This window comes from Enoplosus armatus, chromosome 2 (assembly GCF_043641665.1).
Source record: "Enoplosus armatus isolate fEnoArm2 chromosome 2, fEnoArm2.hap1, whole genome shotgun sequence".
Classification (NCBI taxonomy): domain Eukaryota; kingdom Metazoa; phylum Chordata; class Actinopteri; order Centrarchiformes; family Enoplosidae; genus Enoplosus; species Enoplosus armatus.
The window spans coordinates 2843237-2870843 of NC_092181.1; the positions used below are offsets into that span (position 1 = coordinate 2843237).

Below are 27607 nucleotides of genomic sequence, written 5' to 3' on the forward strand. Positions count from 1 at the left end.
AGAGTATCTGTGGGGTGCTAAGACCCTGAAGACCATCAGGGGGCTGTAGATAGCAGTATGCTAGCAGAGGCTAGTGTTGTCACAAGGATTCATGAACTACATTTACGACATAGATTTTAATACTGAAATCGAGGTAAGAACAAACCACACTCCTAACTAAGCTGCACATACCTAAATAATTTAACATAGTAATGCTGTCGATAATCGCACCCTGACATTAACTAGCTAACGCTAAATCAGCGTTAACATCCTTGTCTGACAGGCTAGGTTAGCTAGCAAGGTAGCGTTAGCTTTAGCTGCGAAGACGGGACATTTTAGTAAATTTACGCTTGGTGACCTAACCGCTAATAAACTCAGTGCTCATCGAGTGTCGACTTGACAACAACGCATGCTTGTTAACGTGACCACGTTGCTGCTAGTCTTTAACTAGCTAGTTTGTTAACGATGGGTCAGTTAGCTAGCTAGCAGCCCATCCCAACTTGCACTTGGGCTGACGTTAGCTACCTGTTAACGCTAGCTAGCCATATCATGTGCAATCAATTTTAGCAAATGTCAGCTGACAATTATTTCGCTAACCCAACAGCACTTTAGCTAGGCGAATTATTCAACGTTACTTATAACAGATTACTCTGCTGACCTAAACGAACGTGTACGTTCATTATGTTAGTTCCTTAAGCTATGTCACTGTCGCTTGACCAGCCGACTATTAACAGTGTGTAGTTAATTATTAGGACTGTTTCCAAGCACAGTGCTCTTCTGTCATTCGGAACATAGTTAGTCATTAACGCCACATAGTTATGGCTTTCAACAGGTGATGGTTCTTGGTGACCTGACCAATTATGTTATGCAGTAAAGTGTAAATCTGTGGCTGAGGACAGTAGACAGCACACCGGCATAGTGGCTGGAGAGACGGTAACGTTAGTGACCATAAAATGATGTGTTCAGTATTCAGTGAAACCAATCTTCAGTGATTTGATCCTACTAACAACAGTATTGCCTGTGCAGCCAAAGCCTTATGTATCTTACTCATCTTTGCCATAGACCTTTTTATTGTTGTCCAAAAAGTATTCAAAACGCATTAATGAGCTGCATTGTTGCACTGGCTGATATATTTCTTCATGATGATGAACATGAACACTGTAGTTTACTCTGACTCAACTCCACATACACTGTCCTGGTGCAGTAAACAACCCACCTTTGCACCAAATTCATGGCTGAAAATTGTTCCCGTCAAACACCCTATTTACTTCTGTTAAAGTAGCATTTGATGAGATCTTGGTGATTCACGCCATTTACTTTTATGTCATTCATGCACATCCTTATCTGGCTCACTGTGTCTCTTTCCTCAGACTCAGTCATGTCTCAGGTGGAGAAGAAGTCAGGGCTGCTGAGGAGGACGTCGTCCTCTAAGAAGCCCTTGAAAGAGAAGGTGGTGCTGATGTATGATGAGATTTTTGCAGTGAGTATCACAATGGGGTAATGAGAAGAGAGAAGAGAAATAAAATTGTGCCCAAATGTAAACAAAGTCCTGTCTGTTTCTTTGATTTAGAAAGAAGACCCTGCCAAAAACAACCCTCGCTTCTGGGATGAGCTGTTTCTTATGAAGGTAAAGTGAAATTAAATAAATACTTGACAAAAAGCAACATCATGGTGAATAGAAATACGTCCTGCATAAAAGTGTCAGCAATGGGAGCAGTAAAGCTAACTGGTATATATGTATAATATCAGTAATACAGTTTCCAGGACAAAGCCTGCCAAAATATTGAATTGGTAAAACATATGTATGTAACTGGCAATACATTGGAGAAAAAAGGCAATGTGAAGAAAAATGCAGATAATAATAATGATAAAAATAATAATACATTTTATTTATAGAGCTTTTCAGGATACTCAAAGACACTTGGTCATAAAAAGTAACATACTGAAAAAAGAAACCATACAACATTAATCATACCTGAAAAGCAGTTCTGAAAAGGTGAGTTTTGATTAGTGATTTGAAAATGGACAGATCGGTACAGTCTAGTTAGGGCTGCATGGCACACTGTATGTAGAGAAAAAGAGGAAGTAGTGACGTGCACAAATCAGATACAGTCCAAACAACTGCTGCACAGATTAGTCAGCTGTTAGCATAGGCCTCTAAACGTTGTCTGGTGGTCTAATTTGCATAGACTGTGCAGCTGCTCTGCTTCACCACATTTCTAATTGGCTGTGTTGATGCTGTTTTGACAGGAGGGTGTTGTGAATTAGTTGAATACCTCCTAATAACTTCGGTCTCCTCATCATCCTCAACTCTTATGCACATTCACCATCTATCCCTTCCTTTGCACCCAAACTATCTTTTCCTCACTCATTTTTTGTTTTTACTTCCATTCCTCCTTCCCATGTTTCAGGTGAACCTAGAGTACCTGGAGTCCAAGTTGGAGAGTGTAGATGGGGAAGAGGTTCAGCGGATCCAGGACAACATCAACTCTCTGTTCCACCACTGTGTTCAGGCTCTGGCAGAGGAGCACCAGATCAAAGTGGTCAATGCCCTGCAGGTAACTAAAGCTCAGGAGGATCATCTAGATTCTCACCTGCAAGTTATATTGCATGTGTTGCCATCACATCAGAAGCATCTGAAGTATGATGATGAGACTATGACCAGTGTTTCCCATACATAAGCTCTACTTGGGTGGCCTGTACAGGTAAAATCCGAATATCATTTGTTTTATTTCAATCAAGACGCGTAATTGTCATTTCATAATGCACACAGACCAGCAGACATTCAGCCCTGCGGAACAAAAAGTCTAGAGTGTTTTACCTGGGACGTTTTGGCAGTGCACCAGTTGTTGTCGACTATAGAAGCAACAGTTTCCCAGTTAGTAACAGCGAAAATGGGGAACTATTAGTGTCAAACTGTATGCCGACATTGTTCAGCTGAAGTCAGGTCTGTCTGTGGAAACACTTCAAACATGACATTTACGACGGCATCACCTGAACGTGTCAATTAGCGAAACGAGACGAAACTATACTGGAAGGTGAATCCTTCTCCTCGCAGCGTTCAGGCAGCCTCTCACTGCAGATTAGGGCCGTGTCAAAGTAATAACTAATGCTCCAGGAGTGTGTATCGCTGCAGATATGCGACCGTACTCGGCCGTAGAGAATACATAATTTAAGCATATGGTCAAATGGCTTGAGCACCTCTACAGTGTGCCTGCAGTGTGCATGTTAGCCAGTTAAAGTAAGAATTATGGCCAGTGAGCCACTGTGACATTTTTCAAAATAAGTTTTGTTTTTACTGCTGTACCGAAAACATAACAAACTGTGTTAACCCCCAAAACCGAGGTACATACTGAACCGTGAAGTTTGTGTGCCATTACACCTCTAGTATTGGATGCCTAAAAAAGAATGCCTTGTCATATTTAGTGTGTTAATGTTAACGTTACACGTCTTATTTTAACTTATCGGGGTACTTGGACTGGCTAGCTAGTAATGTTAGCCACGACACCAAACTGAGCAGTCAGTGCAAAGTGATGTATAGATACGTTGGCTAGCTAGCTAACATAACAGTTAACTATCGTTACGTCTCTTAAACCTTTGTTTGACTAGTTTATTACTGAACCCAGCCATCATAACGCCGCGCCACCCACCACAAGTTAATTCTCAACCTGTGGGAAACACCGTATGACTGGAGTCAAATTATCTTGGCTTTTCAGTTTCATGGGTTCAGTTTTATGTCACCACTTCAACACCTGTGCTCCTCTGCCTCTCTCCCTAGACTCTCTGTGCACTTTTCCGGGGGGTTCACCAGAAGAACAAGTCTGCGTCTGGCTTCGACATCATCAACATGCTCATGGGGTTTGACAAAGCTGAGCAAAGGATGAAGGTGTGTGGGGAAAATACATTGAGAGGGGCTAAAAGGAGCGAGAGAAACGATTTGTGTCCATTCACGTTATGTCCTGTGTTCGTGTCTCCTGCAGGACCTGATGGAGAGACTGGACAGCCTTCTTTGTGGAGATGGCTCAGAGAGTCTGAAGAGCCTCTGTCTTAAACTGCTGCTGTGCCTGGTGACGGTGAGACAGAACAGCTAGATGAATTATGATGTGATAGGCTTTGGTGAATACTTGTTCGGCTGTTGAAAACATCACAAATATGTGAACAAATGTGTTTACAGGTGACAGACAATATTAGTCAGAACACTATACTGGAATATGTGATGATCAACAGCATCTTTGAAGCCATTCTACAGGTCAGTGAGTAGCAGAAGCCTGTGTCTACTGTAATTCTGGGATTTTTATTTTATTTTAAAACCGTCTTTCTTCCCAATTTGGTCGTCTCTGTTCTCCTCCTCAGATTCTATCAGATGTGTCCAGTAGAGGGCAGCATGGTTATGATGCTGTGGTCCTCCTGGCTCTCCTGGTCAACTACAGGAAATATGAGGTGTGTACACATACTCACTGGAACTGTACTTGTTTTGTCGATAGAAAAGTCTTTTTAGCAGCTGGGAGGCATAGTAACCATTAATAAACGGTGTGGTAAATCCTTATTAAAGTGTCACTGCATAGAGACTGAAAGTGCATCCAAAAGCTTCAGAGCATCCTGACTCAGAAACTGATGTCTCAACTATAGAAGATACAATACAAGCAGCTGCTGAAGTCTCTTTTAGTACAGGATGTACAGTACAGGTGTGTGTGGTCTCTAGGAAGTCTTTTCAATTCACACCCAAGGGCAACATGAGGGAATAATAAGAGTGTAAGATTTTAATTGGCCTGTTTTAATTACAGTTTTTTTTTTACAAATGGAGTGTTGCACAGCTCAGATGAGGATTTTCTTCATCTGAAGTCTGAGGAAAAAGGTTTATCCATGAACACACCAACAGGATATTTGTGAAGGTGGAAGCTGAACATGAACATTTCTATTTTTGCACCAGATGTGCGTAAAACTTTCACTTGGGCTCTGTACTCAAAAATTTGTTTGACACGATTAAAGTCTGCTGCAACATTCTGCACGTTAGGTATGGCAGCAGCATGAGAAATACTGCTAAAAATCAACTAATAGAGATGGAGTCGTCTTTTGATCCAGAATCACACAGGTTTGGCTTCACTGTTTGTTACCATTAAAGCTGATCTACATGCATTTTAGTTGCATTACTCAGCCTGACCTGACTGTAGTCTGTTGTTACTGTATGTACTGTAGATGAGCCCCTTGAGCTAGGGGACAGAGATTTGTCCTTTTTAAGGGTCAATGAAGTATTAACTTCAATAGTTGTGTCAAATATTCAACAGCTTCTAATTTCACTGATTTTCTCTTTGTTAGTCTGTGAATCCATACATTGTGAAGCTTTCCATTGTGGATGATGAGCCGACACTAGATGTAAGTATGTTATAACTTAGTGTATCCTCCTAACTGCAGAATAATAAATAGCCAGTGTGGTCACATCAAGCAGATTTTCCAAAGGTTTGACTGAAACACTGGATGTTTTCTCTCCCAGGGAATGGGTATGGTTGTCCACCAAGCTCTGACAGAATATAACAGGTGAGATCTAAAAATGTCCCATGTGTCACAAACGTGTTTTTAATGATACAGTGCGTGATGTGCCGAGGCCGCCGGCGTCATCAGTTTAGTTTGATGTCTCCCACAAATGTTCTATTTCTATTCTCTTGGAGAAAAAAAACAGGCCCTTTTTATACTTTTAGTTATTTATATCTGGCAGTTTTCTTTGGCAGTCGGTAATGTTTTTTGGATGAGGCGAGGTTTGGATATTAAAATGCTGTTTGTGAAGGAGGTCTTGTCTGTCTGCGTGTGTAGACAGATGCATTAAAGTGATGGATGACTGCTCCATGCAGTTCATTGTTTTTGCGTATAAACTGAATGCCCCTTCGATAATAAATTGCAGGGAGAAGAAGGAGATGTTAGGTAAATGTGTGCTAGGTTATAAGTGCCGTGTTTGACTGAAAACGTATATCTCTGCCTCTGCTGTGTGGCCCCACCTGTCTTTCATTTATTTGTCATTCTCTCCATGTTGTCGTTACTTCCTACTTCCTACTTTCTGCCCATCGTGTTCTTTTCCCTTTTTTAGGCAGTACAAAGACAAAGAGGAGGAGAACCAGGGTGGGTTCTTCTCCACCCTCACTAGTATGGTAAGATCTTACTCTTTTATTTTAAATAGATTGCTCATTCTCCCATTAGGATGCATTTGGTATTTAAAGAGTTTGATCTGCGGCTCCATATTGGGGTAACTGTTTGCTGATAGCTTGATCGTTCTTCTGTCCACAGGTGGGCAACATGTTTATAGCAGATGTTGATGAGAAACTCTCTGTACAGTAAGTGCAAAGTGATTTAAGCTCTTACCCATCAGTTAGACTCAATTACATTGTTCTATGCCGTCAATGAGAGAATCTATTACCACTGCAGTGTCTTTTGCTTGTCCCCTGTTTTGTCATTGTAAAAGGTTCCAGTTGGAAACCAAAGTTTAAATGATATTACATATTTTCTGTAAGAGTATAAACAGTAACCAAACTGCAATCAAACAGTATGAGATTGTTAAAAAAGTGGCCTTCTGATGCATGAGCCTAAAGCTTTTTCCTGCCCAGTCTGATGTTATGTGAAGACATGGATGAATGAGCAGAGACTGACCACTAACTTCCCTTTCTTCTCAAGGACAAATGAGGCAATTCTGCTGGCACTCTACGAGGCTGTGCACCTTAACCGCAACTTCATCACTGTATTAGCACAGGTAAGATTACTTTTTCTCCTAGTGTACATGTGTGCTGACCTGAGGCCCAATTGGAGCTGATTTTCCCCTTACTATTTTCATCATTTTCTTATTGTGTAGAAGCCTCCATCCCTGCATAGTCACCCAAAAGACAGCTGGTAAGGAGAAACCTGAAGTTTATCTAGAGCAGGGGTGTCCAAACGTTTTTCACTGAGGGCCACATACAGAAAAATATAATAAAGGCTGGGTATTAAAGTTAACAAAATCAATCAAATGTAGGTAAATTATGCTTGATAATTGAATATGCTTAAAGAAAAAACTTTCCATTCATGGGTTTTATTTTTTTTTTTGTACAAAAAGAGTTGGCAGCTCATTCTCAAAACAATAGCCTCAAATTGCTTCTTAGTCAGGCAGTCTGCATATAAGTTATTAGGGTTAGGGTTGTTAACAGATTAACTAACGTTTGTTAGAAAATGTTATCAACTTTAATTGACTGAATGTATTAAGTAATTGGGGTTGTGAACACATGAATACTGTATAATATATTTTTAGCTGGGAACAACGTTGCACTTAGTGGGAGCAGTGATGCTGCGCTTTGGACTGAAGGATAGCTGGCAGGTCAGGAGTAAGCTTGGTGGTTGAGATGCGAAGGACATCACAGAGATGGCTGTCGGTCATTTTGGTTCTCAATCTGCTTTTGTTCAGAGTTAACAGAGAAAATGTTTGCTCACATATGTATGTTGAGCCAAACACACTCGTCATTCTTTTTACGTGGCGTCACATCAGAGGAAACTTGGCCTTTTCCAAACTCCGGCAGAAGTTGGGTAGGGAGAGAAGCTGATGTTGATTCTTCAGGGAATCATCACACTGCATTTCGATAAATTCTAATTGCAGACGCTCCTCCACTTCTTCTGCATCCATCAGGAACAGAGTCGAGAACAACTTGATTTCTTTCTCAATGATAGAAAAATCTTGGAAGCGCTGACTGAATTCTGTCATAAGAGATGTGATCACAGACGCATATTTCCCCTTTTTTAGCAGAAAGGTTGGCCTTTGGAAAAGCAAAATTGAATTCAGACAGCGTGGGGAAGTTGGGGACACTCAACATTGAAGTTGTGTCTCAAAGAGACGAAGCTTCGCACAGAATGTTTTCATGTGTGCATAAAGTTGTGGTACAAGCTGGTCCTTGCCTTGCAGGCTCTTGTTCAGTGTGTTAAGGTGACCAGTAAGAAATGGGTCACTCAGTTCATGAAGAGGTTGGCCCTTCTCTTTCAAAAGCTGGTCAATTTCTGATCTCGGGGAATAAAACCGCTGCAGCACGGAGCTGCCACTCAGCTAGCGCACTACAGAATGATACAGTACGTCCCCGTATTCAGCATCAACACCAGACGGGAAAGCTTGAAACTGTCTGTGGTGGAACCCATGTGCTCGATTTATGTTGACAGTTTTCAAGCTGGACCGTCTTGGCACAGAGGGCTTCTTGGTGGATGATACAGTGCATTTTAACAGCCTCACCTCCACTCTCTCGCACCTTGGCGCACACCATAGAGGCCATTCCTTTGTGCTGGCCTTTCATAGCTGGAGCCCCATCCGTTGTAACTCCACACAGCTTGTCCCATTTAAGTTCCATGTTGTCAATTGCATCTACACAGCTTCAAAAATGTCCTTAACCGTTGTTGTGCCCGTTAGACTCCTAAGATCAAGCAGCTCCTCCGTAATGCAAAAGTTATCGCCAACTCCGCAAAATAATTAACAGCTGTGCGGTGTCTGTGGCATCTGTGCTCTCATCACATGCAATCAAATAAAAATCAAAAGCACAAGCTTTATGTGACACTTGGTGTTTTAAGTTAGTTGACAAGTCTTCGATTCACCGCACAACTGTGTTTCTTGACAAGCTCACATTGTTGAATTCCTGCATCCTTTCTGGGCACACTATTCCTGCGTTTTCTTGTGTTTTGTAAGCACGGAAAAAAAACTGTTGTCGAGCTAGCAGGCTTGCTTCCATTTGCTTAACTTTCTCTTCTCGCTTGGCACCAGTGTAGGATGTGTAGGTCTGATGTTTGGTTTATAGTAGTGTCGTCGTATATTATATTCTTTCATCACTGCAACAATTTCATTGCAAATCAAACAGACACACTTCCCCTTGACTTCCATGAAGAAATATTCATTTTTCCACCGTGTCTGAAATGATCTACACTCACTTTCTATCTTGCATTTCTTTGGTTCTGCCATTTTTGGTCATCTGTGACAAATTCTTTCTTTCCTTAATTTTGTTTAGTGGAGAAGCTGCCTTGTTGAAGACAGTAGTTCCACCTAGTGTTAAAACTAAGAAGTACAATACAGTCAGGTGCAAGTTTCATTTGTGGGCCATATCCATTATATTTTTGTAATTTTCTGCGGGCCAATAAAAAATGGACCACGGGCCGTAGTTTGGACACCTCTGATCTAGAGGGAATTTAATTTTTGCTCAGAGGAGATTTGTGGCTGCAAAATAAGAGAGATTGCAGGCTTGTTCAGGGTCTGCATAGTCTGAGCACCACAATAGGACGTCAGTTACTATAAGACTTTACAGTTACAAAACTCTGACAATTATCCTAGTATTTGGCAGACTTTATTGTTGGTCTTTAACACATTTCACAAATCCTCATCGTTCTTTTCCTCTCTTCCTGTTGCTGTGAAACATTAGCAAAAGGTTTTCTATCTGTGATTTGAAATCTAATAATGATGGGCAACACAAGAAGACAGTGTTTAGAGTAGAGAAGACAGATGTTATATCTTTATTTTATCTGTAGATCTTTCACATCAGCAGGAGAGTTGAGATACAGTTATGCTGCTATTAGTACACGTTTCTTTAAAGGTGCACTAGGTGTGAAAATCACTTCTCCACCATCACTCAGTGGACTTTGCTTCTCTTACTTTATTGATCCCTGCGAGGACACTCAAATTCTGTGTTGAAGCCACCCTAACTAACTAGCTGAATACTGAGGATTTCTCAATTGCATTTAGGACAGCAGCCACTAAACAGTGCCTCCGGACTAACTTTCATTCTGAGGCCACGAAGCCACACCGCTGCTTTTTGCAGTGCTGGAATTATTTACAAGATAAATTAGCAGCGATGATGTACGTTCCATTTTGTGGAAATGTTTTGTGATACCAGAGGTAAACACTCTGTCTCTCTGTCTTCATGTGAATCTCCTGCCCAGCCTGTACTGTTGATGTTCTACTGCTGTTCACTGTTAATGACAGATCACATGTGTTTTTGATCTTTCAACAGAGCCATCCTGAGATTGACATCCCAGTCACACCCACCACCCCTACTCCAACCACCCCTACAACACCCCTTGGCACAACACCACCCTCCCTAGACAGTAAGTCATACACCGTTTCATATTTTTATTTAGGGAGACATAGTCTGTACTGCATATAGTATTGCTTTCTGAAGTCTGTATCAGCGTGTACTTCTCACTGCCGTCAAGTCAGTTTCTAGAGACACATTTTCTGCAGCGGGGAGGAGCTGAGGTGAAGCTAGAAAGCAGTGACTACATAAACCCTGTGTTTCGCCTGTCAGAGAAGAAGAATGGGTTTTGGCAATTATTTGTTTATGTCTTTATGGTTAAGTGTATAGTTGAAAGTTGTTATGATCTCAGTCACAGCCCTTTTACCTGAATATATTTGGAGTCGAAATTGTCAAAACTGCCTCCTAGAAGCAAAAATTCAGTGATTAATGGAACCCTTACTTTTTTTTCACCTTTAAACAGAATTGGAACAAACATTAATCCCATTAAAACACCTGAGGTTAAGTTTTTTGGGCTCTTTTTTCAAGGGGCTCTGTTTCTTTGCCTCAATTTACTCTTGCTAGTGTTTTTACATACATTTTTAAAAACTCTCCCTCCAAACATGGCGGCTCTCACTCACCTCTGCCTTGAACTGACGCACTCAGACATAGAGACACACATGCACCTTCACCAGCAGCCTTCTCAAATATTCAATAGATTTTAATCTCCTCTGATCGAGGAGAGTAAATGGCACATCTAATGTGGGTTTATTACATTTTAATAATCGGATTATTACACCATCCCACATACTTAGTATTATCTCTTTAACTTGAGTGCATGTCTGTCACTTCAGGTTTCATGGAGGGCGAATGTTGTGGGCACATTCAGAAGCAGGTCACTTGCACACACGCTGTAACTGTTAAAAGGTGCATGTTTCTATCTCTGGCTAGCTCTCCCTCCATTGCCTCAAACCCAAGAGCCATTTTCTGTATAAAATATTAACCTCCAGTTTCAAATACCGATGAATGTTTCACGTGTAGTGCATTATGCCATGTCATGGGAGCTTCGGCACTTACAGGGCCCTCCACTTAGACCAGAAATCATTTCACACATGTGCCTGCAATCACATGTCAGGAATGTATTTTTCCCTTCCACAGTACACAGCCTCCTGTGATGATATGTTTCTTGACAGTGTGAAATCTTCCTCCTTTGGGCCTGCAGTGATCTGCGCAAGAAGGAAGCAAATGTGGGTTTTGGGAAGGAATGAGATAGAAGTGACCGGCTCATCATTTATCCATGAAACAAGCTGTATGTTTCAGAAAGCAGAGATTTTTAAATGGACAAAGTTGCTTGTCTAGACAGTGCAGCAAGCTACAGTAGCTACAGTAACGGGACAAAGACATCACTTCTTGTAATGCTGTTATTTGCCTGAATGAGCACTCCGTCTGCCCAAACATTTTATTCTCACATTTAGACAGTAGACGTCATTATTAATGGATTAACTGACCTGGAACTGACTGCGCAGTGTTGTGACTTAAAGTTTGATTTGTTGTAACTATGTTCTTTCTTTCTGTTTAGTTACTATTATGTCCTTTTTCTCCTTTAATAATTGTTTGATTGAAGTTTTATTTGTACATCTGCTGTGTAGTGATGAACAACCCAGAACTGCCTCTGGATCCCAACCTGCAGACTAGCAACCTTCTCATCACCTTCCTCAAGTACTCCTCCATTGTAATGCAGGATACTAAAGGTAAACAGAAACCTTCATGCCCTCTTCCTCTTTGTCTCTGTCACTCTGCCCTCTTATAATTCTTCATTCTTACACTTTTTCTTCTCTATATCTGTCCTTAAGTGTTCTCACGTATTTGTCGTAGACAACAGTGACAAATAAATGCTGTTCTCTTCAGTCCCACAGTTGTTATCACACTTTACAGCAGTCATTTGTTTCAGTCACTCCCCTCCCAAAGCACCTGAGGAGAAAAAAAACTGTCTGGAGTCTCATAAAGTCTCATATTTGTGTGTCTCCAGATGAGCATCGACTCAACAGTGCTAGACTGTGCCTAATCATCCTCACCTGCATTGCCGAGGTAAGAGCAGCTGCACTGCTGCAACATTTGCACCCTCCGCGGATTGTCTTTGTTCTGACTTCACCTCTGTGTGTGATAGGACCAGTACGCTGATGCCTTTCTTCATGATGACAACATGAACTTCAGGGTCAATCTCCACAGAATGGTGAGTTTCTGGTCGGGGGGTGAAAGTGAGCAACAAAGTGATGGAACAAATTAAAAAGTTACAGCATTACAAGCATTTTCACATTCCTATCAGTGAATGTCAACATATATTTTGGACTTTGAGTACATATGCAGGTGTTTCAGCTTTTCAAGTATTCTACTATAGTGATTATGACATTCAGTGTGTTTACATGCTCTTGAGTATCCAGGTTACTCAGAGAAACCAGGCATTAAAACTGGCATCTGCCAATGTGGTTACTATACTAATACACCTGCCCCTCTCTAGGATGTGCAGTACAATGTGTTCGTGTGTAATTACATACTGTATATTTCAATTCTACATTTTCTTTCAGCCCATGAGGCACAGAAAAAAAGCAGTGGACAAGAACATCCCTTCACGGCCGCTGGTGTGTGCTGTTCTAGGTATGAGGAACTTTTATAACTGTTGCTTACTGTGGGCTCTGATGTCTGACATTTTGAAGGCTAGTTAGTTAGCTATAACTTCTGATCTACCTTCTGGGTTTATGGGCTACAAACCAGATGTTGATGTAGGTTGTAACATTTGCCAATCTACAATCACAGCTGTCAGAGCTGTGTTTTTGACTTGTTTACAACCCTTTCCCTTTGTATCCTTCTAACAGTTATTTTTTCTCTGTCTAGATCTGATGGTGGAGTTTATTGTCACTCATATGATGAAGGATTTCCCCATGGATTTATACTTGTGAGAACACCTGCACATCACGCGCACACACGTTTTTCTAGCCTCATCCACCTTCCTGCTCCGTCACCACAGTTTTACGTGTTCATTTCCTGTGCAGGCGCTGTGTGCAGATCATCCACAAACTCCTGTGCTACCAGAAGAAGTGCAGAATCAGGTTACACTACACCTGGAGAGAGCTCTGGTCAGGTAAAGATCACTTTCTCTCTCATGTCATTTATCTGGATAATAAGGTAGGCAGGAACCTTTTCCAGGGGACCACTAGTTTTAGGTATTTCAACTATGTTTCTGAGAAATCATTGTTACGCCGTTGTCATGGAGAAGGAGCCAAACTATCAAATTCAAACACTTTGTCGTGAACAAAAGATGGCGCCATAGTTGATTTGCTGGGCATCACCTTAAGAGTTGAGTAAATAGTTACTGCTTTTGTTTAACAAAGCCAATTTCCTTCCAAAGTCATTGGGCCTGTTGTTTTGGAAATGTATTGCATCATTGAGATTAGATAATGAGTCTCTAAAGAAAGCACGATCCATCCTGGTGGCTTTGTTTTTTCAGCCTGGTCAACACACAATAGGATAACTTTTCAGCTTGTAACGGCCTCATCGTACTGTGTCTCATTAGAATCCAAACTCCTCTAATCAGACCAATAATCAGCTTAATTCCCTGAATGACACAGACCCTCTACTCCTGGTGGTGATAATGGCATACCATGAAATAAGACTGGAGAGAAAAAAAGAGCCACATTAAAGCAATTGATGTGTTTATCTTCTTTCAGCATGTTGTTGTGCCAGCTTGTGTTGGAGCTTGTTAAAAGCTTCTTTTTTTTTTGTGCGCTCACATTTTGGCTCTTCTCATGGGTTTTGTTTTCCTCTATAAAAGCTTGTGAAAGGACTTGATTTGGTGTTGCAAGGTCCCCCCCCCCCCCCCCCCGTGTTTCCATTATCTACTTTAATAAAGACGCACACTGCTGCCACATGCCTCTGCTGGTAGACGACTATCAACACTCCAGATTATTTCATTAATGTATGCGCGTCTCCCTCTGCGCAGCTCTCATCAACCTGCTGAAGTTCCTGCTGTCAAATGAGACCACACTGCTGGCCAAGCACAACATCTTTCATCTGGCCTTATTGGTGAGCAACACACACTCTCACAAAACCTGCAGACAGGGCCTTGACAGAGTACAGTGCGAAATGGAAAGTAGTTTCACAGGGATATGTGTCTGCTCCTGTAGTAAGAGGAGAGCCAGATGTTGTATCAGTGGTGCTGCTCGAAGCCCAGCTGTGCGTGTGACTCAAATCACACACAAGAGTCTAAACTAGTTTGTCAGAGAGACAAAAGATGCCAAACTGATGCAGAATACATTTGCTTTCCCTTTTTCTCTTGTTGGGTTCTTTTTGCTTGTTGGTCAACTAACGTGTGTCTCCTTATCCAGGTAGTGAACCTGTTCAACATGTTCATAACATACGGCGACACGTTCCTGCCCACCTCCAACAGCTACGACGAGCTGTACTATGAAATCGTACGAATGCACCAGGTCTTCGACAACCTCTACTGTATGGGTATGTTAGTAGAAACTGCAGTGTTTAACCTGACCAGAGCTGAAACCATTTTTGGAAGTTCTCATATAAAAGCTAAGAATGGCCGAGTCTCAACTAATAGCCATCACGGACAAATAAAAGCTGGGTAGAAAAAAACACTGAAGGAGGTGGAGTGTCTTGTAGCATGCGACAACAGGTCACATGTTAAATTCAGCATAATGTACATTTCTGCAGCACTAATTCCATCAGTACAATAATACTCACGCCACCTTGATTTTTTTCACTATTTTCTGACATTTAATAGACCCAATGATTACTCGATTCATTGAGGGGGAAAAAAAGCATCAGATTAATTGACAATAAAAGTGATTGTTGGCTAGAGCCCTAAACCTGACAGGTGTGTTTAAGTGTGGCCGTATGTGTGCATCTAACTCTGTTTTTATCTGTCATTATCTGTCGTTCTCTGCCTTCCAGTTCTGAGAGTATCAACAAACACAGGCCAGTGGAAGGAGGCAGCCAGCAAAGTCACACATGCCCTTGTCAATGTTAGGTAAAAACACACACACTCTCACACACACACACACACACTCAGACACACAAATACTGTATCTTAAGAAGGAGAAAAGAGTCATATTGGATTGAGGGGAATTGCAAATTAGAATGTGATGGAGAAAGGTTAAAAGAAAGTGAATGAAGTTAAGTCTCTGGAACTATAATTTAGGTTCTTCATCCCCAGCTGGTTCTTTTTTCCACTTCCTCCCCTAGGCCCCTCTATTCGATCATTTTTAAGCCTTTATCTCCTTCACTCCAACCCTGCTCCAGTCCACACACTTGGTCTCTCCTCCACCATTTTCCCCTGTAATCTGCCTTTCCTCCTCCATCTTCTCTGAGGAGGTGATCCACTGAGGTCACCCTGCCTTGTGGGCCCCTGAGGGCACCCGTACGAGCGGGGATACTCCCCCGAGGATTCACCCACTCAACTGGGCTCCTGGTGGAGCAGACTGCACTGCTTTAAATATGCAGTCTCATGGGGTTGAAGGGAAGGCGGGGAGGAAGCAGATTGAAAGAGTAATATTTGAAAGAATAGATGAATAAATGAGAGAAGGCAGAGAGGTATAAAGAACCCACAGAGACTGTGTTGAAATGAACTCAAATGAAGGGACCAATTCCATTTTACCCCCATCAGCTCATTCCTCCATACGCTGCCTTCCCACTCGTAAATGACAACTACCACTACGGAGAATTCTCTGCATTTTTGCCACAATAATTTATTTGATATATGACGTACTCTAAGTTGGTACAAAATAAGCCCTTTCCTCTCACAGCTTTGCTTATTGCATCAGCTTATATTTGAGCCATAAAGCAGTTAAGTTCATAAAAATATATGCCAATGCTGGAAAGGTTTGCCTCTTAAACGGCCTGTCTGTATCTGGTGCTGTTTACAACTTTGGTTGCCAAATATCATGTTGAAATTGGCACTTTTTAAACTATCTCACCTTGAATATTATTAGTTTGCACCTAAACAAGAAGTAACCACACACATACATTCAAATTAATAGCAAGGTGGCTGCGATTGCACTCTGTATGAAAGTACTTTGGGTCTGGGGCTGTTTGTCATGGTTTGAGTGAGGATACTTGGTTGCAATTCAGGGAAATCTTAATGCTGCAGCATAGAATAATATTTTAGACTACGTCCACACTAAGCCATCTAATTCTCGTATACAGATTTCTGTGTTTCAGTGGAACGAGTATGTAAGGACGTGATTGCGACTCATAAATACTGCCTGCTAATCAGACAGCCATTCCTATGCTGCTGCGCTGCAGTGCTGATCAGATTGTTAATTTATGACGACGACATTGTCTGACAAATAAACATAAATACAGGATAATGACAACAGTTGTGCTGTGAAAGTTAAGGGCCACAAGAGATTGTCTGTTCACTGCAACACACCCTCTGGCCATGACTTGTAACATCGATGCTTTGCAAGAGCTCTGTTTTCTCCGTACACACTAATTCCAGCTTCATTAGTCGAATTGCATTCAAACTTAGCATATTTCCAGAAAATCGGAAAAAGAAAATGCAAATAAAGCACTTTCCATCAACTGCTGTTATGCAAATATTAGTTTTTTTATCAAGATAAACAGCTGGTGGCACTATTTCTCCAGTTGGGTGCTAATAAACATCGCAGAGGAAGGCGCAACAAGATCAAACTTTTGGTATTTCCACTCAAGTTACTCAAATTTAAAAATGTGCATAAAACAGATGGATGGAAAACGTGCTCAGTGTGGCTGGCGGCCCAACACAGAGAGAGAAAGATGCATTTTTGAATTTAGATGGCTTAATGTGGATGTACCAGCTTTGTGGCAACAGCGAGGGGAAGGCCCTTTCCTGTTTCAACATGACAAGACCTCGCTGGCTGCACAAAGAGGTTTTCCTTGTTTGTTGTGGAAGAACTTGACTGGCCTGCACGGAGCCCTGACCCCAACCCCATCCCACACCTTTGGGACGAACTGGAACGCTCATAGTTTTGGAAACGTAGTGTACATCCTCGGACTTTGAGGAAAATGTCTATTCGGCTTTATTTCAGACGTGTTTGTGTTTTTGTCTTTAAGGGCCATCATCAACCATTTTAACCCTAAGATTGAGTCGTACGCTGCTGTGAATCACATCTCCCAGCTGTCAGAAGAACAGGTAAACACAACACTCTTTTCCTCCTTTTACACTCTGACTAAAGCCACATGTAAATAACCATGAACCTTCGCAACATATCGGGGCGAAAAGTATGTTTTTTAGTACACGATGGAAAACACTCAAACTTCAAAGTGTTTGAGAAGAGGTTCACTGCATTTTATTTTGAAAGAATGTCTATTCATCAAGTAGTAGTTACAGCTGTGTGGCAGAGATGGATGACTCCGACATCGCTGATTGTGATGAGACAACAAGAGCAGTAGTTATCACACCCCACTGAGCTTAAAACTCATCATGGCTGATTCGCTGCACGCAGGTCAGGCAGGTGGGAGGAATAAGAACAGTAACTTTCATCATATTCACCTCTTACTGCACTTTTAAAGGAAACATCGGCCTAAAAAGAAAACTTAAAATGATTCTGTTTAAACAGATTTTTGTGTGTATATTTAGAGAACAGTAAATGTTTCTCTGATGTCTGCAGCCACTCTTGTACAGTCCCACTGTTTTCCAAACACAGATTTGAGCCATTAAGCAACGGGACAACTTCTGAAACTCTTCAGAGTTATTCCTTCATCATTAGTGGAAAAAATCTGGAAGGAGGCTGAACTTCACTGATATGAGCGTTGTGAGCTCCATTTAAGACTTAATCATTTATGTTGAATGAGGTGAGGATGGGCCTTTTTTTACAAGCTGATAGGAGAGTGATGGATTTGGTCATTATACTCCCCAATTACCTCTCTGCTGTTATCTGCTAGATTTATTCACAACAATGAGGGAAGGCAGAAGTAGCTTTGGTGTCTATGAGCTGCCAGTGATATTAACATCCTTCTCATTAGATAAAGTTGTTTTTGGATAATTGATAGTTTTGAGTAAAAAAAAAAAAAAAATGGTTTGAAAAATGCCTTTTAACCAACAAATTGCTCATGTCGATGCGTTGTGAGGGAGTAAACCGCAGAGCAGCGTGAACACACAAACAGCAGCCTTCAGTTCAAATGAAGATGTCCACACTGACAGAGTGCTTCAGTGAGAGGCTGGAGAGGCTGTCTACATCCTGTTCAGACCTGTCCGACACAACCTTTTCACACTGACACTCAGAAATACTGTGCAAAATATTATAGGAGGTCATCAATGCTGAGCTATTCAGCTGTTAAACATCCCATTTTAAATGGATTGCCTTTCGTAAATAGTTTGAATTGCACTGTATACTTAGTTTACTGTGGTTATACTATGTAGGAAAATATAGATATTGGATCAAGACAGATAGTCGATGTAATATGACCCAGATGGGGGACAAAACCTTGATCAGGACGTCTGTTATGTGAAGGACTTATTAAAGGCCTAACACCAGTATTCTTGTTTTGGATAGTGCATCCTGATGGTTCTATTAAAGAGAAAAAATTGTGACGATAGAATTTGAATTTGAACCACAATGTCCGTCTCTCCTCATTTCCTGTCGTCTCCCTACTGTCGTCTGCTTCAAAAGGACTGTAATTTTTAAAGGTATTTGTTTGTTTGTTTATTAGACACTGTACTAGTCTTTTTGATTTTGAAAAGAGGAGAGAATTGAGTGAACCACAGCAAGAGCTTTCATCTGAACACGATGCATTACATCTTAACTCAGGCTGAACAAAATAATGCTCACAGCAAACGAACGCAAAAGGTTAAGACTCATGTAAATGAATCCCCCCCCCAAAAAAAAACCCCAGCCCGTTGCTTCTTGCATCCCACTGATGAACGTTGGTGTAACCAGAGAGCTGTTGACTCAGACGTGTGTTATGGAGCAGAGAAAGGTAGAGGTAGAGAAAGCACGAATAGGTGATGTTTTTAACTTTGGTCCAATTGAGGGACTTTCAGATTCTCACTTCTTGAGACTAAGCTCTGTCCCTGTCTCCTCGTTTTTTAAATGAAGTGTTAAACTTTGCATATCTTTCCCTCTGTGCATGCTTAGCACACACACACTCACACACTCACACTCACACACACACACACACACACACAGTAACCACCTGTACTCTGTCCGCCTGGAGCGTCTTCATTCCCTACAGTGACACTGGAAGATGGATGGCCTCCAGAAACACGCGGCATTTAAACGAGCCGCTGTACTCCGTCTGTCTCTCACACACAACACAGTATTAGAAACACACTTCAGCACACGAGGCTGCTTTTGTATCCGCGCTTCAAGATAAACACTGACAACTGCATGCACACAATCATATCTGCTCATTGATGCAGAAAGTTGCTGTGTGTGTGTGTGTGTGTGTGTGTGTGTGTGTGTGTGTGTGTGTGTGTGTGTGTGTGTGTGTGTGTGTGTGTGTGTGTGTGTGTGTGTGTGTGTGTGTGTGTGTGTGTGTGACACTGAACCCAACACTTATCATACCTGTCTTTGCTAAAACAGCAAGAGGTAAATGTTACATGGTCTCTCTTGACTTTTTCTTTAATTCTCTATTTACTTTTACTCAGTTTTTCATGTTTTGCTTCTTCCCACCACCACCCTTCTTTCATCTTTTCTGTCCTTTTCTATTCGCCTCCAGTGAGGGGGGGGGGGGGGGACACACATTAGCTGAGGTTACCATTCAAACCTACGTCCACCTTTCCACAGAGTGTGAGAGTGATGGAGAGCTGTGAGGGAGATGGAGGGATATGGATTTGAATTTTTCATCAGTGTACCATCAGAGGTTGAAATAAAAACAACAGCACTGTTTTCCCCCCTGAGCAGAGCTGTAGATTTATTAGAAGAAAATAAAAGGAAGAAGAATGTTTTCCTGCTCCTGACCCTCTGTTGAGAAATGTTCCAGTGGTGATTCAGCTGTACAGTAGCTGCACTGCCAGGGCTAAAGGAGAATATGTATGTTTTGTGTGTGCATAAACCGATGAAGACTTACTTGTAGGTTAACATCGGTATGTTTATCTGGATCAAAGCTGGACTTGTATGAGAGGAGTGTTAGTCTATATGGAGCGTGACAAAGTGCAGCTCGTGCCTCTCATTGTGAATGTTTGATGCTGTGTGTGAGTGTTGCAGGGACATTAATAAAATAAAGGGAAAGGTCTGGTTAGGGGCTATTTCACGGCTGAATGGGGGAGTGGAAGTGTGAAGAATCTCTGTATAATTAGCTCTGATTTCAGCTCACCTTCTTATCTCAGCTGGACTTTACTTCAGGCAAGTGTGCCCTTTGATCTTATAATAGCACACATACACACATACACACTCCGCTATACTGTATTTGCTTGATTGTATTCTTACTCTGACTTAAAAATGAGAAGCGAGTCCCTCTTAAAGTGACCTCCTTAATGCAAAAATGCCCTTATTGTGAAAGCCTGTAAGTCAAACTAAACCTCACAGAAGACTCTCTCTCTCTCTCTCTCTCTCTCTCTCTCTCTCTCTCTCTCTCTCTCTCTCTCTCTCTCTCTCTCTCTCTCTCTCTCTCACTCACTCACTCACTCACTCACTCACTCACTCACTCACTCACTCACTCACTCACTCACTCACTCACTCACACACACACACACACACACACACACACACACACACACACACACACACACACAGCGGCTCAGTTTTGTTACAGATTTCAAGACCAGTCTGCTCACCTGAAAATAAAAAATAGTTTAACAACTACTGTTGGATAAGCCTAACAGAGTTTCAGCTAATGGTGCACAATCTTGTGGAGAAACAGGACAAAACAAACAAGTAAGAAAGCAAATAAAAAGCTAAAAAAAAAAAAAATCCATCAAGTTGTGGATGACGTGTCTCTTTTTCCAAACGACCGAGCACATCCCTGATAACTTTGAGTTGATTGTGACAGTAAGCAGTGAGTGACTGGAGGACTGGAGGAACCAGATACGAGTCTACACCCCTCCTCATGATCCCTCATGAATAGAAATGCTGTGATGAATTCACGTTTGACTGTTCGGTGACTCTTCAGTGCGAGGTACGATGCATTAACCGGTCTGTATCATGGAGCTGGGAGGTTCTGATCGTTTTCTGTTTTCTTCATGTCTCACCCTGTTAGGTGTTGGAGGTGGTTCGGTCCAACTATGACACACTGACCCTCAAACTGCAGGATGGTTTGGACCAGTTTGAGAGATACTCGGAGCAGCCCAAAGAGGCTGCCTTCTTCAAGGAGCTGGTAAGAGAGAGAGGGCAATGCACTGTGGCTTTTTGTGGGTTTAATGCCGTCTACTAAGACTCAGGTTCCTTCCCATAATGCAACTCAATAGAGTCTGCCTGCTGTCCCTGCCTGGTAATTGCCCCATGTCGCTCAAACCAATCTAAATGTTTTAGTGGAGGGCCAAAATATAAATTGACAAAATTGCCGGGAGGAACTTTAATTTTTATGACGTTTCCTGCAATTTGAGGCACGTGTGCTGACATGTGGAGGCAGTGGAGTGTAATAAATCAGCAGTCTTGCTGTCTGTGGGTTTAGGATTAATCCGCAGCTACATATGAATTGATATGAGAAGCCTCAGCCTCTCTGTGTTTATAGACACACATGACCACACAATCTCCCTGTCTGTCTGTCTGTCTGTCTGTCTGTCTCCAGGTGCGCTCCATCAGTCTGAATGTGAGGAAGAATGTCTCTCTGAACACACTGAGTCAGGACGTCCTGCTCAAAGAGTTTTCCACCATCTCCTGAGACACACACACACACCCACAGCCAGCCTTCTTCTCCTCCCTTCAGATGGACATACACGGCACATGATGTGCGTGTGGACATGTACACACACCTTTCATACATACAACACAAACACCAACCAGTGCGATCCTCAATCGTTCTTCCCATGATTCGTCTCAACTTCTCACCCTCTGTCTGAACAAGAGACGGAGACACCGACGGGCTGGATGCACCTTAAGGAAACACCTGAAAACTCTCCAGACTTTCTCCCTTTGTGGTTGTTCATATATATGTGTGTGTGTGTGTGTGTGTGCGCGATTACCTTAACAAAGTGCCCGTGTTGCACTGGCTCCTCAGTGTGCAATCTGCAGTATTGACTGGACTGTTAGCTGACACATGAAAGTTTGGAGTGTATTCAAGTATTTTTAAACCCCGATGTTCAGCTCCACCTTTTCTGCCACTGATTATGTTGTAAGTAGCTTCTGCCGTCAAACTGATCACAGTACATGGTTTATGATTTATCTCTCCAGTAATTATTCCAGAAGATTTAGGCTTTGAGTGAAACATTATGTCCTCCCTAACAACACTGGTAATGGTGACCTTGAGTTTGAATCATATTTAAATCCTCTTGGATTAGAGCGTGGATGCTTGTGTGAATGTTAACTTTATTCTCTACACGTTCAAAACACATTTACAAGTGTTTTGTATTTACATGGAGAACATTTTGAGCAGTAATTAAGTTGGGAATGCTCTGACCTGATTAAAAAAAAGACTTTTTATTGTTGCAAACCTTTTGTTTCTGAACAAAGCCATGGCTAACATTCACTACTGTACGAGTCATTTCTCCATTAGTTTAACAAGTGAATCTGAATGTCTTGAAGGGAGCGGTTAGCGTCGAAGGAAAACTATTCAGACAATGGTTAAACCTTATGGTTGAGGAAGGTGATTAAAGCTGGTGTGTCTCTGGTACATGAAGGCAGTTTAGTGAGGCTCTTTCCCATTCAGAACATTAGAAATGATTATTTGTGACTGGAAGCAGATCTGACTTATGCAATTTCTTGAAGTGTAGGGTCTTGTTTCTTTCATCTCTAATTCCTGTAGGTATATTTATGTTTCTTTTTTAAATAAAGGTTGGTTTCCTACTACTCAATTAGTGCTTCCTATTTTGACTAGTCAAGAAACATTAAGAAAAAAAACGTACTCTTAAATCTATATTGTAACATCAAAACTGACCTTTCATTTTCTTTTGTATGCTTTCCAACAACCACCCTCATCTGTGCAACACACACACACACACACACACACACACACACACACACACACACACACACACACACACACACACACACACACACACACACACTGTCCTCTGCTGACTCTGCCGACCCAGTCTGAGTCTAATACATTGGGTGTCAGTGGGAGACTTGATTTCTTATCCCCACACGCTGCAGAAGTGAAATATGACTTCACTCTGTGAATATGGTCTTTGATAACAAATGCTTTTCTTAGGTCTTAGGTTTCTTAAATGTTGTTAAAGTGGCAGTAATCAATATTTAGGGGTTTAACAAATTTCTAATCAGACAAAATAACTAATATTTTAAGGATAAGTTTGAGTGAGAAGAACAGGAAAAAGTGTATATTTGACATAATATTTACTGTACATTGGTACTTGATTAGGACATGTTTACTACTAAACATCAGGGATGTTGTCACAACATTGTCTTAAAGATATTGTACCAACAGGACTCCTTCACATCTATTCCTGAGGGACTTTTTTGTCCTTTATTTCACCTCCAAGTCTGTTGAAGTCAAGTCCCAGATGATTGCGTGTAAAACCTCTGAAGGAGACATACTTGATAACGTGAGGACTGCAGTTGCAGTAAGTACGAGGTAATTGCATACAGATTGTTTGCACTGATACATCTTGTTATCAAATGTGTCTATACGGTAAACAGTCTGGACACACGTACATAATGTGGTTGTGTGTTCCATATCTCATCTACTGAACAGCGTGAGCAGGACTTTTACTGTGGGAAGGCGACACACACTCTGTTGTCATTTTGTGTTTTCAGCGTTGGCAGCAGCACCGTGCACAAATGAAGGAGGAGTTCATAGGAAAGAATCAATATTCTGCAAGTGCACCCTAAATATTTGATTCAATAAATTCAATATTTGTCTGAGAAGTGAATAAATGAGAAGCGTCAGGTCATGGTTGCTGAAACCGGTGATATCGCTGTGAGAGAACAGAAAGTACCCTGCTCCTTCAGTCTAGCTGCTCCTCCATCCCCTCCTGTTGTGAAACTAATTAGCCAATATCTCTGATAAACTTTGTCCTGGAGCTACTTCCTAATGATGTCTGCACCCTGAGGCTCGCACTAACAGCACCAACTGAATCTTTGGTTTGTCAGGAGCTACTCAAGGTAACAAGCAGAGGTCAGGGTGGACTTGAAAGGGGGTCTGGACAAATCAGTGACTAACGGCGGCGGATCCACATTTTTAAATTTCTGCCATATTTCTGGAAACTAACATTCCCCGATGACGAAAGTGGGTTTTAGTAGTAAATAAATGTGCATTGTCTGCATACTGGTAGTGTAAAGGGCATATCATCTCTTTCTCTGTCTTTGCTTTTGTCGCGCACACATTCAATTAGAACTGTGGGACCGAGTGCTGAAGAAAATGACACTGATAAGCCTCCAATGGACACGCAGGCGCCGTGTCAGTGCAGACATCCACTGCCAGAGATGTTAATGTGCTTTTGTATGTACTGGGAATAATACTGTGGCATGGATAGTGTCCTCTGAGTGTGTGTGTGTGTGTGTGTGTATGAGAGTGTATTTGTGGTTTCTGCAGATCACTTTGTGAAATGTCTTTTTAATATGGTGGATGTCAATCCCCCGACATGAATCTATTCCAAATCCTCTAATTTTGTTGGCTATATTGTATATTGGGCAGTATATCAACTCCCTGATATAATCTGTGTGTGTGTGTGTGTGTGTGTGTGTGTGTGTGTGTGTTGGTGACAGCTTAGATGCTCAGACAGAGCCAAGCCCGTGCGTTTTACTGTGACAACCCATTAACGCTGCTGTGTGTTTATAGCGTTTCATTTAAGCATATCAGCCTTCTCATCAAATATTCATTTGAGGGGAGATTGCCTACTTTGTCTCGCCTGAAACTCCAACCCCCCCGCCCTCCCTCCGTCATCCCCTCACCCCTTCGTTTCTTTATCTGTGTGTCCTCACCTGTATCTGTCTGCTGAAAATATGAAAAAAACTAAATCAGCTCAAACTGCCTCTTTCCAAGGGTGCACCAAAGCAGAAAGACACCTTCTGAGGACATGTGGCACTATTTTCTTTATGTCTTTTACTGAATATTATCTTCTGTTTAGCACTGAACAGCCAGTGCCAGCTCACCTGTTTGTGTGTGTGTGTGTGTGTGTGTGTGTGTGTGTGTGTGTGTGCGTGTGTGTGCGTGTGTGTGCGTGTGTGTTATTTGTCACCTGTATCATTCGCGCATAACTTCAGGCATCAATCAGAGCTCATTATTGGTTATCTGTCAGCTCCACTTTCCAGCCTGCAGCAATGCTAAACTTCTCTGTAAACCCCTGTGGGGTTTTACACCATCAATACTGCAGGATTTAACCGTCCCAAGGAACATAATATATTCAAATACCTCTCCACTGAGTTCCCTCTGTCTTCTTCTGTTTCCCTTCTGAGATTCTTTCCTTCTCTCTGTCACAGATCTGCTTCTCTTTCCTTTTTCAGACTTTCATTCTTTTTACTTCACCAGGCCTCCTCTTGTGTCCTCCCTTGCCTTTCCGTTTTCTTCATCCTGCTCTTTCCTTGAGCAGTTGATAGATATTTTCTCTCCTCGCCATCAGTCTTCAGACATGGGACATAATAATCCCTCACCCGCTCGGCTGTCTTTAAAGAAGCTTCACCACCCTGTTTATCCCCAACAAGCATTATTTAGCTTTTCTTGGCAAAAGGAGTTTTTACAGTTTCATTTTTCTGTGGTGGTTTGAGAGTTAAACACTCGAGCCCTATGGACGGCAAACTGGTCCACCACTTTGGTCCAGACTCTTAACAAATCACGTGGATTGTCATGAAATGTTGTACAAACATCCTTGTTCCCCAGAGGATGAACCCTACTGCAGACCTTTCCTCTAGTTTTATGTTTTTTGAGAAATGTCTCAACAATTATTGGATGGATTGCCATGACATTTGATACAGATATTCATGGTCTCCAGAGGATGAAACCTGGTGACACTGCTGATCCTGTGCCACCGTGACGTTGACTTTTGTGGTTTTGAGTAAAATGTCTTGACAACTGGATCATCAGGTACATTTGTTTCAGACATTCATGTCCTCCTCAGGATGTTTGTAATCACTTGGTGACCTCTTAACCCATCTAGCGCCATCATCAGGTGAACCTTATCATTTGGTTTATTACTAAATACTTGGAAAACTAATGACATTCCCATCAGCCTCAGCTGTACTTGTCTTGCTAATTAGCAAATGCTAACACACTAAACTACCTTGATGGACAGAATTTTATCTGCTGAACATCAACATGTTGTTGAATCGTCATTGTGAGCGTGTTAGCATGCTGACATTAGCATTTAGCTCAAAGCACCACTGTGTTTATGTGCAGCCTCAGAGAGCTGCCAGCTTGGCTGTAGAGACTGTTAATCTGCCTCAACTTTATGGAAGAGTGCTTCCAAGTTATTCGATTTTGTGGTTCTTGTGGGTTTTCATTTGACTAGAAACACATTTTCTTTGCAAAGTGAGCGTTGAACTTGATCATTTTACAACAGGAAAAGCTCTTGGAAGGAATTGCAGCATCAAAAGAGAAGATCTAAAGATGTTCGGTCCAAAAGTAGCTATTTGGGGCCGAGCTGGCATCCTGACTGTGAGAATCTCAACATGAATACATCCAACCAAGCAGTCCCTTAACAGTTTAGTGCTCATCTTTTCTTCAGGATCCTGAGGCATTATAAGCTAAAAAAAAGATGGTGAAACTTTTATGGACTATCCTCCTGATAGTGCTGTAACACTGTGACTGTTGGCAACCTAATTCATGTCTGTCCAAAAGAATGTGACATGTTTTACAAAAAGTAGAATTACAGCTTTGAAAATGTACTCAAATAAAAAATAAAAAATAGCTACTCAATTACACCCTTACCGATGATTCCCATAAAAGCTTAAGGTATTACATGTTAGAGGGTTTCAAATAGAAGTTTCTGGTGGGAAACAAAGACGTGGAAATCTTGAAGTTTATCCCACAAATCAGCCCGCGGCCTCCTCTGTCTCCATCCAGCTTATGGTGTGTGTTTATGGATTTAATATTCAAATTGATCACGACCTCGGTGCTGGCGTTTTCTGAAATATGAGTGAGTCATCAGTTAACGCTGCTCAACCAGCTCAAGGACGTGGAGCTGACAGGGTGGGCTATTGATCCGCAGGTATTACTTCTCCCCACCGAGCCAAAGCTACTCAAGTCTCGAGCCAAGGTGAGACCATCCATCAGTGGAGCAGAGATCAGCAGATATACACTCCCACGTATCCGTCTGTCTGCCTGTCTGTCTGTAGCACTCCCTGTCTTGCTTCATCACTCCTCTTCCTCTCTCCTGTCAGCAGCGGTGGAGGAAGTATTCAGATCCTGTATGTAAGTATAATCAAGTACTCAGTGCAGAGAGATGTCCCCTGTTACACTATTATATGTTATATCATCAGACTATTGTTACTCATGCATTCATGTAAAAGCAGGACTTTACTCTTGTAGTTGAGGTGGAGCAAGTAATGATTATAATGATTATTAAATCTGAAAATAGCCCAAAGCGACGCCTGCAC

The 27607-nt window shown here is 41.8% G+C and overlaps 1 protein-coding gene across 1 annotated transcript; it reads left to right on the forward strand.

The window, feature by feature from the left end:
• Positions 1-22583, forward strand: armh3 (armadillo like helical domain containing 3). The gene is made up of 26 exons (XM_070917363.1): positions 1-133; positions 1350-1459; positions 1550-1606; positions 2391-2537; positions 3758-3865; positions 3960-4052; positions 4154-4228; positions 4333-4419; positions 5296-5352; positions 5471-5514; positions 6059-6119; positions 6256-6302; positions 6640-6715; positions 9969-10062; positions 11618-11719; positions 11998-12056; positions 12136-12201; positions 12554-12623; positions 12861-12921; positions 13019-13107; positions 13966-14048; positions 14351-14477; positions 14931-15006; positions 17070-17148; positions 21156-21272; positions 21687-22583. Exons 2-26 carry the CDS (start codon positions 1358-1360, stop codon positions 21777-21779), a joined length of 2070 nt encoding a protein of 689 aa, XP_070773464.1. The 5' UTR covers positions 1-133; positions 1350-1357; the 3' UTR covers positions 21780-22583.
• Positions 22584-27607: the final 5024 nt, after the last annotated feature.

Bases quoted from the DNA above. Each gene is read 5' to 3' on its own strand.
- armh3 (XM_070917363.1), top strand. From the start codon at position 1,358: ATGTCTCAGGTGGAGAAGAAGTCAGGGCTGCTGAGGAGGACGTCGTCC. The intron at 5,353-5,470 runs GTAAGTATGTTA...TTTCTCTCCCAG, and splicing joins ATGATGAGCCGACACTAGAT to GGAATGGGTATGGTTGTCCA. The intron at 13,108-13,965 runs GTAAAGATCACT...CCCTCTGCGCAG, and splicing joins CTGGAGAGAGCTCTGGTCAG to CTCTCATCAACCTGCTGAAG.